The sequence below is a fragment of the Sinohyriopsis cumingii genome, chromosome 4 (genome assembly GCF_028554795.1).
Source record: "Sinohyriopsis cumingii isolate HCF-2022 chromosome 4, ASM2855479v2, whole genome shotgun sequence".
Lineage (NCBI taxonomy): Eukaryota > Metazoa > Mollusca > Bivalvia > Unionida > Unionidae > Sinohyriopsis > Sinohyriopsis cumingii.
The window spans coordinates 83,635,570-83,650,654 of NC_142964.1; the positions used below are offsets into that span (position 1 = coordinate 83,635,570).

At 33.3% G+C, this 15,085-nt stretch overlaps 1 protein-coding gene across 1 annotated transcript in view; it reads right to left on the bottom strand.

The window, feature by feature from the left end:
- Positions 1-4,009: 4,009 nt before the first annotated feature.
- LOC149801565 (protein canopy homolog 2-like) overlaps positions 4,010-15,085 on the bottom strand; it is a 33,823-nt gene continuing 22,747 nt past the window's right edge. The window contains exon 6 of the mRNA XM_089955786.1: positions 4,010-14,040. Within this exon, the coding sequence (XP_089811912.1) occupies positions 13,880-14,040 (161 nt within the window). The 3' untranslated portion in view covers positions 4,010-13,879. The remainder of the gene's footprint in view (positions 14,041-15,085) is intronic.

Genomic DNA, 15,085 nt, shown 5'->3' on the forward strand with positions numbered 1-15,085 from the left:
TGACTAGATTATATGGCATCTTGATGTTTGCCATGTGCATTGTATGCAAGGCCAAATGCAGATGAAAAATAGAATACTCACTGCATCCTGCAACTTTATGCAACAAGATAATTACAACAGCTCAATAATATCACGATATTATTGTGTGAACACTTAAGTGACAGCTTTTTAAATAAATAGTTGATAAATTTTCACTTATCACATACTATACGTAACATTTTGTTATGTGTGTGTGTGTGTGTGATTTGGATTTTTAACATACCTACGATGTCTGCAGTGTGGCAGTTTATGGTGGTGTCAAGCACCGGTGATTTCATGCCGCAGACATGTAGCATCTTGTTCCCAATCCCATTATCTTGACACCAGGTCGACCAGTCCTAATATTAACCTCTTAATGTCGAGCGATAAGCAATGCAACTGCTATAACTATTTTTATGTCTTTGGTATGACTCGGCCGAGGTTCGAACCCGCGACCTCTTGCATCAGAGGCGGACGCTCTAGCCAATTAGGTGACCGGAACGGTCACATGCCAAGAAAGGAGGTAGGTAAAATATGAATGCTAATCATACATCATTCATAATCAGTAAATAGCAACAGCCAAACAGAGGCTCCCAGGTAATAATGACAAGATGATAAAACCGGTTTCCTATTCGGTACTTTAGAATCACATATTATAAATATGCCACAGCTATCTTTCTACATATTATGTTGACTAATTTAGTACCGCTTGAAGTAAATCTTTCTCGTGTTGATTTTGAATTCTGATTGTTATGAAAAATTCTCCAGTCAGAAAAAGAATATATTTTTATTTAGACATCAATCTACTGATAATATGAGGAATAGAAGCAGGACATTCACGAAAATCGAGTGTGAGCCAAATGTATTGGACACAATAAATGATTTATCATGCATGGAGTGACGTTTAAACAGACTGTTACAAACGTTTGTAAAGGCAGGATTCAGTGAGCAAACAGATGTCATCAGTGACGATGACGATGATGACGACGACGATGACGATGATGATGGTGATGATGCCCTTGCATGACGCGTTATGCCTACTTGAGTCTGGTAGCTTGGATGTTGATTTCTTGGATCAAGTTAATTTTGATAGTGACACTGTCATACAATGTGACACCAACAAGTGAGGATATTGTTTGTGAAATTAGGTATTTGTCAGGAAGCAACATATCTTTCTGCTACTGGAAATTATGAAAAATAAGCATGAACAAAACATCTATATTAATAGAATACGAACATGTTAAGTACTGACAATATCTTTCCATGTAAAAACCTAAAGGACGAATTAAACAACCAGTTCGTCGTTGAAAATAGACGTTTTCACATAAAAATGAGTATTATTGACCGGCTGGAACATATACATGCTGACACTTTCATGTAATTGGGCCACTCTCATCAATAACAAACTCATATACAACCTCAGAAATATTTAACACCTACTGTAACTGACAGGCGTTTCTAGTCAAGTTGGATGGCAAAATCGTAACTGATCTGGTCAAAACAAAAGTCTTGGAGGATAACAATTCAAGTTAGTTTTGTTGCTACTATCTTGTTTCCTTATTTTGGCTCAGGCTTCGCATATTTTATTTTAAAAGTATGATGTGCAAACACACAGCAACACAATTGAAACAATGTAGTGAGAGGGATTACTGTATTGTTTATAGTACAGGTTCTGGAGCAATTGTAACTGGGAAAACATCACTGCCCAGCAGGCTTAGTTAGAAACACCTCTGTTGAAGCTTGGTTGACAACATTTTCATTAAATGTCCGAAAAATCTGTAAACTTTAAATTCTGATGTTTATGTGTCATTTGATTGTTCAACTTGTAACAAATCAAAGACAATCTGATCAAATGGTAATTGAGAAACCCTATGATTAATGCCTGGTTTATCATGGCATTTACCTGTCAAAACCTTTCATCTGCTGGAATAGTCCAGCAAATATAGTGAATTCAGTAAGCGTCTATATATATATATATATATATATATATATATATATATATATATATATATATATATATATATATATATATATGCTGAAATTCTTTAGTCACTAGCCAGACATTTTACCCAAAACAGTATTTTTTGCAGCCATATATTTATAAGATTTTAACATAAAAACATCCAAAGGAAACAAGAAGCTGTTATGAGAAAAACCCAAAACATTGATACACCTTATGTTTAAATATACTGGACAATGAGCCTCTAGCTTCTGGATTAGATGCAGTTTTAGTATAACTAGTATTATCTTTCCATGGTCAACTGGTCTCAAACTAACTGCTTATAAACTATACCACAGAATTTCATCCAACAACAGTATTTTGTCCTCCTCTACTCCTTTTAAAAATTATTAATTGACAACAAGTTGACTTACAATCTGAAAAAATATGAAACACCTAATTGTTGGGAATTCCAATAGTCTTAAAGTTTTACTTGAACAGGTCACAAAATATGTCTTTAAGCATGATAATAAAAGTCAGTTGTTCCTCCTAGAATGAATGCAGGCCAAAGCTTGATATATCTTGTTCCGACGGTATGCTGTACTGATACAATGCAACACAAGCCACGTGGTGCAAGGGACAGATGTAATATCTATAGTACAAACTCTGAGGCAATCATTCAATGTAAGGGCTTTTTAAAAAACTAAGTCTGGGAGATAACATTTCATACTCCTTTTTGTCTCGTGTTTGGTAGCAATAAAGTGTTTACAAAATTTGGAAAATTTAATGACCAAACACACTTATTTGGCAACACCTCTATTGATTGTCCATTAAAAAAACAATGTGTAAACTAACTGCGGCGCAAAAAAGGCAATATCTCCAACAGAAAGCTAAAGCGCACACGTAGTTGTTGATATGTGCAGCTTCAAATGATAAACATCAGAGTGCAAAGTTTCATGGTAATCCATAGAAAGCTGTGAGACTAATATCACTAGCCTAAATATCTGGACAATTGCCAATAATTAACATTCTCCCTCTCTCGTATAATTTAAGGATTAATAACAGTTATCAATTTCCTCCTAATAGTTTGTCCAGAAAATAAATATCTTTATTTTCACAATTGTTCAATGCATCTAGCAAGAACAATAATGGTTGGAAGTGATGTACGTAGGTGGGGTTGCATTATTATCCTTGCTTACCAATAAAGAACACCTGCGTGGTAATGTTTCAGCACCAATAAAGAACACTACATAATAATGTTTTAGCATTCTTTATCAAAGAAAGAATTCTGGTCACATTTCTGATGTTTGCATTCTTTGTGTTCGTAAATCTGACAGTTTGTTCATTGTGTACATGTACTGCTGTCAACAAACATGACCTAGTTCTAATATCAATATTGTTTCATAAGGTAAAGATTGTCTTTGGCAACAGAATGTATCACCACAATGATATATAATTATTATTCACACATCTGGAAATCAGAAAGATAATCCACAATGTATCCTTTTCAAGTGCTTGCATCGATATTAATATTAAAACTCATAATATGGTCATGATTGCCCACTATATGGAAATGAATCCAAATCACTTTTTTGACTGGTTCTGGAATTTAATTGTGGAATACTATTACTGTATTCTGATTATGAAAAGTAAACCAAATATGTCCAAATGAGACTATCAAAGAAAAATATGCTGTTGAATAAAACTGAGACTATAAGAAATTGTGAACTTCTATGTTGAAGAAGCTAAATATTTTATGACAAATAAATGCAAAGCCAGTTTAATGGACTGGAAAAGGTAAATCAAAGATAATAACCTGCACACCATTTTAAACACTTTATATCATGCAAGTTAATCTAATTGTGTGAGAACAGGAATTGATATGCATGGCTGCTTTGTCTCACATAGTACACTCTCCAGATTAAGTATACATGAAGCCTGTAATCACAAGGTAACTTAATGTAACAATGATGACCACTGATTTAATGTAACACAGATGACCATAAATGTTAGTTATTAAAGTGATTCATTAATTAATTCCACAAACTATCGTAAGATGAAATATTTCTTTATTTCACTACTTACATTGTTTAGTGAACTGCTTAATCAAGAGTTATGGACTATGACAGCTGTTTTCAGTATAGTTAATAATACCTTCAGTTTTGCAGTGATCCATAGCTGCATTTAGAAGATTCTGTCATGTACCACATCCAGCTACAAAAGGGCAATAGCTCTAATGATAGGAATAATAATTTGTCGATACGCACATTTTCAGATGGTGATAGTACTACATATCAACAGAATAGATCAAAAACCCAGTGACTTGATTTCACAAAATTTTGTCAGTCATATAGCTGCAAGAAATAAAAAGCAGACAAACATGGTGGGAACAAAGTGATAATAACAATAATATTTAAAATGTTTGATGGCCTTCGACTAATAACTATCACTAATTCCATTTAAAAAGGTTTTGACATGCACTGTATTCAGCTGCACTAAAAAAGGGTGACCCTGTAATGTCTCTTGGACAACTTGTAAGCCCAAGCAATTTGTTAAAGTATGCAACTTCAGGTGATCTTTGTGATATTTAGCAAGTTTCCTGTCAATCCCTTGATGTGAATGACACAGTCCTGTTATGTATCTTTGATTTAATTTATATTGTTTGTAAGTTTTCAAATCTTTTTATTTTTTATTTCATTACATGTCAAAGTATTGTAATTTTGTTTACTAGGAATTTGATATTTTCCAGAAATTAGTTTGACCTGAATGTTAGTCGTAAACCCCGAACTTTGTATCATTTGCTGACCTAGTTCCTGGCCTTGACTGAGAATCAAGTAAACAACTTTTGTATAATTCATTTTTAAAGTGTAAATGATAATAGTGAAACTGAGGCTGTACTGGAATACATGATCTCAGACATGTGAATACCTTCTAAAATGTTCTGCAATGTGATCACGTGACCCTCATTCGGGCACCTGTTGTGCGCATTATTTGTCTGTATAACCTTTGTCTATAAAGAAATAATCTCAGTTGGGATTTTACCATGGACACTGGAAAGGTGTTTGTTTGTGACTAGTTTGGAGTTACAGCAAAGAACTGTGGATACTACAGCACCATACTAACAACAGTATACTTTTATGTTACTTGTTTAGGCTCTAATAAACAGTAACAAAAGAAAGTGAAAACAACAAACTTTGAAAAATTTAACAAATAATTTATTTCCCTGGAAAAACACTAAAATGAAAAAATAAGAACTTAGTTTTAACAATCAAATTCAAAAATAATCCAAGAATAGTCCACAAATTAAATATTAGAAGTCCTAGTAATGAATCGTTCTAATGAAATTTGAGTAAGAGTATCGACGAAAAATCCAAAATGGAAGGCGATGATGTATACTGTAGTCAGTATTGTGCTGTTGTCTACAGTTCTTTGTTGATTCACAAGTAATAATATTCCGGTGTTTGAAATTCTGAATAAAATTTAGAGAAATGTCTTTGTCCAAGAATTCTGTATGAGCACTCAAATATTTCCAGGAAAAAGAATTAATCATTTTAGAATCCAAATAATTTGAAAAAAAATTACAATATAACTCCAAAGTGGTCACAAACACACACTTTCCACTGTAAAAGCCCAAATAATTAATTTCTCTACAGACAATGACATAAAACCTGAATACTTCGCAATTTTGGAAAACCCAGACTTGTGAAATAGAGGCTGTTTACATATAAAATTACGTACCTCAGTATGACCTTGATAAAAACCAATCATTTTACTCCAAAACTAAAATAAAAATAAAAAGTTGTTTACTTGTCTCAGTGATTTCTGAATCAAGGTCAGACACGAAGTCAAAAATAGAAACAGTACTTCTATTATTAGGTATTTATGAAAAGATTCAAACTAAATTTTCTGGAAAATATCAAATTCCTAATAAACAAAAAAACAGTATATTGACATGTAATGAAATTAAAAATAATTTTTTTAAACTTACAAATTAAATTAAATCAAATAAAAATTAAATCAAATATACGTAACAATACGTCATCACCTTCCATTTTGGATATTTCATCAAGACTCGAACTTGAATTCATTAGAACATTTCATTACTAGGACTTTTAAAATTTAATTCATGGATTATTCTTGAATTATTTCTGGATTTGATTTCTTAAAACCCTAAGTTCATATTTTTTCATTTTTTACAGTTTTTCCCGGAGAAATAAATTATTTGCTAAATTTTTTAAATTTTATTGTTTTCACTCTTTCTTTAGTTAATGTTTATTTGAGCCTAAACGTGGCATAAGAGTCCTATCAGAAAAGAATTTCAAGGAATCCAAGACAATACGTTTTTTAACTGCTGAGTGTTGAAATTCTCTCTCATATTCCTCATTGATATGAAGTGATCGTTCATATTGGACTTTGTGGCACCATTTTTATTCAGGGCCAACTAGATGCCATCTAAAGTCTCCTGGTGCAAACCTCATATCAGTATTACCATGACAACAAGATTTTCAAGATGATCATCTGTCAGCCATACTGAAACATTTAAGATCAACTAGATATCATAAAAAGTGAAAAGCTCGGATTGGTATGACAATCCATTCAGGGGTAGTGATATTAAGATTTTCAAGATGGTCATCATAATGCCCTACTCAATTTCAGATCAGAATAATTTTCATTTAGTTACCCACCAAACACCATAAGAAGTCTTCTGGTGAAAGTCCCATGTCAATATGACCATCCATTAAAAAGAAGTAGTAAAAGATTTTCAATTGGCCTCTGTGGCAGCCATAATGGATGTCATGTTGGCCATGTTTTTATTTAAGAACAATTAGACATCACAAGTTTTCTGGTGAAAACATCGTACAGTGTGTCAGTATGAGCATCTATTCAGAAGGAGTAGCATTGATAAAACAATTTAAGATGGCCACTGTGGCAGTTATATGTCAGAGTGGAACCATTTTCATTTAAGACTAACTTAGATCATGGGATGACATGATCGTAGCCCCAATTCGAACCAATAATAATTTTGCAATCTTTTATCTTAACATATTAACTTTTCTACTCTTGTTTTAATTGGCAGTCTATATGGCCAGTATTGTGCTGACATCGTAAAACCACCCACCTACACACCACTGATCCACTTACCAAGCTAGCTACTTAAGAAAAAAAAACATTCTTTTCAATCATATCAAACTAGAGGAAATAAATTGATAATAAACAGATCATTCTTATTTCTGTATTTATTTTAATCATTGTTCTAAAATCTGCTTGAAAAGCTATTATTATTGTCCACCCTCTACTGAGTGAGAGACACCATCTTTGAGTAATCTTGGAGTGACAGCCTGCTGCATTCATCTTAGTTACTTTTGATTAAACAAAGGTGAGGCATCAGATCAAAAGCATCCAGCATACAGTTCATTGACTTAATTCCTACAGTCACGCACATGTACAATACACAGTTAACCTGCTGAGGGTAATATATAGTCAATAACATGTGTGTGATTGGGATTTTTAACGTAGCTTTAACAATTTTTCAGTCACAGCACTATGATGTCGGCAGTGTGGCAGTTTATAGTGATGTCTAGCACTGGGGCATCATGTCGCATGATGTCCCATCCAGTCACATTATCCTGACCAGTCCTAACACTAACCTCTTAATGCTGAGTACCTAGTGAGGCAGCTGTTAGTACCATTTTTATAAATCTTTGGTATAACTCAGCCGGGGTTTGAACCCAAGACCTTGTGCATCCAAGGCAGACAGTCAATAATATGGAAAGTCTACCACTGAATAAACATATTTATTCCTACTTTCGACTGCCCTTGTCACAAAGGGTCTTCTGAGTTGTATAGGATTTATATAGGTCTAGCATGGATGAATCAATGTGATCAGACAAATAATTAACTCAAATCAGTCAGGCACAAAATGTAGGTCACAATAACCTTTGGTTTTATGGGCATTGTAATTACAGAGATGTATCCAATTATCAAGTTTCATGACTGAAGCAGTGCCCAAAAAGTCGCTGAGCATGAAAATACGGAACTTGTTAAGAAGCATCCACTCACCAAACATCATGATTCCAGGCTGGATAGTATGCATATAGCATACCAGAAACTCTTGTGGTCATAAGCAAAATGCAAAGACCTAAATTTAGTACAAGATGAAATATAGGTCAAAATTAATCTCTTTTGTTGTAAGACCATGGTAGTAATGGACATGTATATCATCAGTTTCACAATTACAGCATAAATAAAACTGACAAATGAACCTCAAACAAAATATTTAACCTATATGGGGTCATAAGTTCATGCAAGTCTAAGTCAATTAAATGTGAAATACATGTCACAGTGACCATTTTTGATATGCATGTGTAATAACAAGAGATGCAAAAAATCTCCGAGTTTAAGAATTATAGCAGTAACAGTTTTAAAAAGTGTAAAATTGAACCAAAGACAGTGAAATGGGAAATATGAGTAATGATTCCAGGTATAGCAGTTTTACACAATAGATAAAATACCTATGTTGTCAAAAGCTAAACTCAAAAACTTAACAAAAGCCAGTGAAAAGTAGGTCAGTCACATTCCTTTGCGGCAAGGATATAGTACTAATATAGACCTGCCAACCCCAACAAGTCCGTCTAAGTAAGACAGCTGATTTTTTCCGTAAGATTGACCAGTTTTCAGTAAGGTGTAACAAAATATCAATAACTGCTATTGTAAAGCTGGAAAACATAAATTAAAAGTACGAAACAGCAATGTTTGTAGAGTAAGCGAAGACCTTAATTACCACTTGTACAGTTGCACAAACTTTAGTTCTAAACCCTATGCAACTCAACGGCTTGTTGCTATCTCTCAACTTGATGTAATTCTTGGAAATTCTTTTTCCATTTCATATGACAACATCAATCATATCTCCCGCCACGAGATGTATTCAAATTGGCATGTGAAATCCATTAAACATAATTGTGTCCTTTCCATCTTTTATTCACAAGAATCTGAATGTTCCTTTTTATTCTTCTGTGTTGATTATTAACACTTTTCTAGAGGCTTATTTTCCTTTTTGTCTTAAACATGCATCACTTTTGAGAACCATTTAAAAAAAAATTAAATAATCAACAGTTTGATCATGCAGATGCTTTGAATAAACAGGTGCAGTTTTAAACATCTGGGGTGCTGCTGTAAAGTTAGTTTGGTTCCCTAACTAATTTCACTAATTCTAATACGAAATCCTGATCCAAATAAAACACAGATGAACCAATTATCCAGATTTTTTGGCAACGATCATTTTTCTGTATGTTTTTTGCTTGCATGCCATAAATCCGTATTTTAAGGGTAATTTTTGGTAAGACTTACGGCAAAATCGTAAGAGTTGGCAGGTCTGCTAATACAAATGTGTATAATAATATAGTTTGATGATTATATCATGAATGGCGATGAGAAATAATGGAAACCACAAAATTTGATAATAATCAAAGTCAATTAAGCATGAAATATATGCCACATTGACCTATTTTTGTAATAACAGTGTCATAATCACCATGATTCATCCCCTCACCAAGTTTCATGATTCCAGGTGTACTTAAACAGTGTACAAAAATCCAGAGCAAAAACAACTGCTAATTTTCAAGTAATGTATATATTTATATAAATTTTGTACCCTCCCTTGAGGTATGTACTATGAAATGCAATCAAAGCTGTTGTCTAGAACCTAGGAAGAATGAATGATTGACATTCAATGAAGGTAATGTTTTGTATATTTTAATTTCTATTGTGTGCTTTACCTTTGTGATTGAGAGTAGAATTTTTGCCTACCTGACTTGTCATTTTTTTAAAAAGATGTTTACTTGAATTTGTGTTCAAGACCTAGCCTTGATTATGACCTTAAATGTTCTAGAAATGTTGATAATATTTTATTTTTCTATTAGAAATGATTCACTTCCAGTCCTTTCTATTCTAGGTGACAGTTTGATTAATAAATTTAGGTTGTAAACAAAGTTTTCATTCCTTTCTAAAGATCAGTCTGTGGGATCATTTTTGATGTGTTCAGGTATAATTTGAGAGGATTTATTTATTTAAATTGTTTACTGAAATTACAAAGTGCTCAGTGACTGTTGGATAACAAACACAACTTAGGGATTACTGAGGACTCATTCATTCTGGATTATATAATTGTGATAAATCAAGGCTAACGGTATATTCAGGACTAATGGTACATCAATGCATTCAAGAGCATTAGAATTCATTTCGAACATCCAATACCTTTGGACTTGTGATAGAACATGAAGGATTACTTGGAATATAATTCACAATACTGTAAGTGTTTTTTGAATTTTCATTTTGTATTCTTGGGAAATAAATGGTTTGTTGAATTCTACTGGACTTGTTGGTTTCACTTCTTTCTATCACTTAGTTTAAGACCAGTAAACATATGAATATACTTTTACCAGTGTGGATACTGATATCAACACAAGGATACCTGTAGTACAATAGATATGTAAGCTAAACATTGTGGGACAAATTTTATTCATAAGATTGTTTAATGGATGGACATGAGAATTCCTATTTACCCCCTCTATACAGGTAGGGTTCGGGCAAATAAAAAATATTATTACTATCAAAACAATTTTGAGGATTAACTTCACAAACTTGAAAGGCTGTTGGCCCAAAAAAAATTTTTTTTCACCATTTAAGCTGTATCGAGATTTCATGGTTGCATGTTAAAGAAAGCTGTGCATAAAAAAACAGACCGTGCCATTCAACCAGTAGCTATGATTTACCTGTAAACATTGGTGTAAACAGCTATGTTAAACTATTTATAAAGGAATGGACTTTAGACTCTTCAAACGTCATGCTAAAATTGATATTAAATCTTGCTAAATAAATAACCCAACACAAACCATTGCCATTGAAAAATAAGACAGATCTACTGTTGGATGAATTGGTAAATGGAAATCTGTTATATACAGTCAAACCTGTCTACAGCAGCCATTTGTATGAAAAGGTCAAAATGGCCTTTGAAGACAGGTGACCTCTGAAGGCAGTTTTAGCTCTCAATCATGGTTCAAGACATATTACATCTATCATGTACCAAATAGCATTAGCATTATTATTAACAGTAATATCATTATTATTATTTTGCCTGTATTATTATTAGCAGTAGTAGTATGCTATCAAAATACATGTATTTTGTGTAGCTATTTAGCAAAAACAGAACTAAAATAAAAAGTTCCAAACAAACATTACTGTATCCTCATTTTAATCCATTATGTACATTAGATCTTCACTGCCTCTGATAGTATTGTCACATGTGTTGAAGTTTAATAAATTTTTAGCAGTTCCTTTAATTTACATCTATATATTACCTGTGATTGTGAAACACAAGACATCTTGTTAGGTCAGATGGTATACTCAGGTATGAAAACAGGTGTTCACACTTCAAACAACTGATGGATTAAGCAGTTACTCAAACTAACTGAGATTAAAAGACAGTCAGCTTATGTGAAAGACATTTGATGATTGGGGAGTGAAAAAGCTTCCTGCAGCTATTGTAGGTAGCATTCAGACCTCAAGGGATATATATCACAGGTGCAGTGTATCTCTACTACTGAGATCAATTTTTTACATCATAGATAGCTTTAATTCAAAATCAGAAAATATTAACAGATTCATCCAATTAATATTGAAAAAGATACAAAATCCAATTACAACAATTTTACATTTAAATGAAGTATGATACAATAAAAGCAGAAGATGTTGTTGCTGCTGTTGTTGTTGTAGGGTTTAATGCCATTTTTCAGCACATGATCGGCTATACATGGTGGCCAGTATTAATGGTGGAGGAAAAACCAGGGAAATCCATGAAAAGATAATGAAATGTATCTGTCACACTGGCACAAAAGGTAATAGTAATCATGTCCCTGGATCCTTTTCCCCTTAGAGCAATCATAACCCTTGACATGTGGACTTAGTTGTACCATGCAAGAAGACATCAAGTCACATGATATACCTTTATTTAAACAATACTTTGCTCATCAAAAACGTGTCTAATTTGCAAACCTGAAGTGGTTACTGCAGATATGCTTCAATGACCACTGCTTGGTTCTCGGAAACACCATTCCACTATCTATGGAAGGCATATGACCATTAAGTACAGTAAATATGGGGCATTTACATAGGAAATTTGCTGGAAAGAAATTAGAATGGCCGTTGTGACCAGCATGATTGCCGAATACAGGTGCCTGTTAGGACAGGTTTGACTATAAAAAGATACATAACACAAAGTACACAATTGGTATATTCTTCAAAGTGTTTTACTCCAAGAAGGTTAAAGGTCAAGTTCAAATTCTAATGAACATCAGTTCCATGTAGAGTTTATTATACACCTGCTCTTTGTTTATTTTGTCCACTTGCTTGACACTAGTATGGCATGATTAAGATTACTGACCACTGAGTCTCAAGGGCATCTGGTATGTGGTCTTGAACTAATATGACAGTGCAAAAACGATAATTTTCTTATTAGACTTGTTATGATCATGACCTCTGATGTCTAGCCCACAGAATCTGTAGTTTCTTTACTACCCTAACTGCAATACATCTACAAAGTTTTGTCAGGAAACTTACTCTACAACAAATGTTATTCTGGCAAAGTCTTTTGAGCCACAACGATTTTAACCTTTGAACTTTTTAAAACCTGAAAGCAACAGATTTGTATCTTACTTCAAAAGTAATCCCTCCACAAACTTGGGTCAAGGTAACACTTTTCCTTCAATCCCTCTGACCTTGACTTCTGACTTCAAACCAATCAGCTTTTTTTAAAACTCAACATTCATAAACCTGGGTTTCTTTTTCTTGTGAAGAACTTAATTGTACTTTGACCTGTTACTCCTTAAGTTGAGTGGTTTCTTTTTCTTGTGAAGAACTTAACTTTCGAGTCTGTTGGAGGTAGGTGCTGTAGATCTGATATTTTCATGTAGGAAACAAAAAGATTAACTGAGCATGTCATAGCATAATACACAAACTCAAAATATGGGCATATAAAACTGTCAAAATTATAACAACATAGCTTTTAATGGTGTCTAAAAAGTGACTGATGTGTCTTGCAAGAAAGTGGACATGTATTTAGGTATGGATCCAAAGGCACTAACATAACGTTTTTCACCCTATATGAAATTCCAGTAAGTTTACATGCTGAGTCGTCAATTTTGTAATGTATCCCAACAATGAAATCCACAAAATTGGGATCGCACAAAAATTTGTATGATGTATATTCTTTTATAAGTCAAGTCAAACTGCAAACGGTACAGACACAGATCTGTTGCCATATAATGCACCAGCATATCTGTGTTATGACATTTGTTAGGAGTGATCATTAAAACAATCAGCAAAGACCTTTATCTTCCAATGCAATATGTGACAGCAGATTAGGGTCAATGTTGTTTGCAGTTGTACTTATAAGCAAATATATATGGTACCCCACTAAAATGGAATTCATCGCACATAGCATTAATCTCTACATCACAGCAAAATATTTTACTTCCCAATTTATTATAAAAATTTTCTGTCTTTGTACATGCAAGGTATATCTTATAAAATATCATATTCTATGTTATTACTGTTAGTTTCAAGTTTCTTACACTCATGTTTGAAAGCTGTTCAATTCTGGCAGTCAAATATTTTGCATGGCAGTCAAATAGTTTGCATGCATATAATAAGCTTTATTTTGTACACCACCTTTCAAAAATACCTCAAGCACAGCCTTCATAATTTAAATTCTCACACAGATCTTACAACATATACAACAGAAAGTTACTTAAAGGTGGAAAAATTGAAGTTTCATTCATGAAAACAGAGACAAGATAATAACAATACTTGTGTCATTACAGTCAAAGCACTCTAACATTTTTACAAAAATTATCACAGTAATACTATTTATAGCTCATCTCGATCTGCTTCTTCCTCATCCTCAGATTTGTCTCCATTATTGCTATCATTATCAGCAGCCTCTTCATCATCGGTGTCTGCAAATTCATCAGGAGATTCAAAGTCTGCTACTGGTAGTGGATCCTTCAAATCCTCCTCATCACATAATCCTGCATAGAGAGAAAGAAAAATCTTTCAGTCATGAATTTATAAGAAAGCTATCTAATTTTCATATACATGTACCATGCAATTAAACAAACCAATCAAATATGACAGGTATTAACTCCTTACACAGGTATGTCACACTAAAGACTTTATAGTCAATTCAATTACATGGACTGCTGACATAGTTCTTTTCAATTCTGACACTGAATCATTATTAGAAAATCACCTACTTTTCTATACATCATTTAAGTTAATGGGACTCAAGTGTTATTAGCACAGTTTCTATATGCAATGTACCAAAATTGTACTGTTACGAAGATATGAGAAATCCCTCCTTAAAATCTGAGGTAAATTATGATAATAGTTTACCTTTATTCATAAGCGTAAGAACACATTTTATTAACTAGAAAAGATTAATTTCAATGGATACTGAAACCAGTGGTGTTCAAAACAGTATCATTCCTTGACAGCGAAGGTATAAAGAATACACAGGTTAAGGGCATTGTTGCTAAATGCTCAACCTACTTGTTATCAAGGCCATACATATTGCATACTGATTCTATTTATAACTTTCCATGTGCGCAATGAATTAATGTGCATTATATATGCTCAACCTACTTATTCTCAAGGCCATACATACTGCATACTAATTCTGTTTATTACTTTCCATGTGCTCAAGGAGTTAATGTGCATTATATATGCTCAATCTACTTGTTACCAAGGCCATACATACTGCATATTGATTCTATTTATTACTTAGGCCGATTGAACAGTTTATTACTTAGAACGATTGAACAGATTTGGCCCAATTAGGCTCCGTGCTCACAGGGGCCCTGCGTATTAGTAATTTGTAAAAATATATCTATAGAGAGAAGGTATTTTTAAAGCGATGGAAGAAAATTTTAAGTTCAATATCATATAAAACTTGTTTAAAAGTTTACTTCCAAATGCTGTGCTCAGGAGGCCCCCACATGTAAATCCAGGGGCCCCCCGCCAAAATGATCCAAATCGGGCCCTGCATTTTCTAAAGCTGCTGCTGCATTTCCTTAC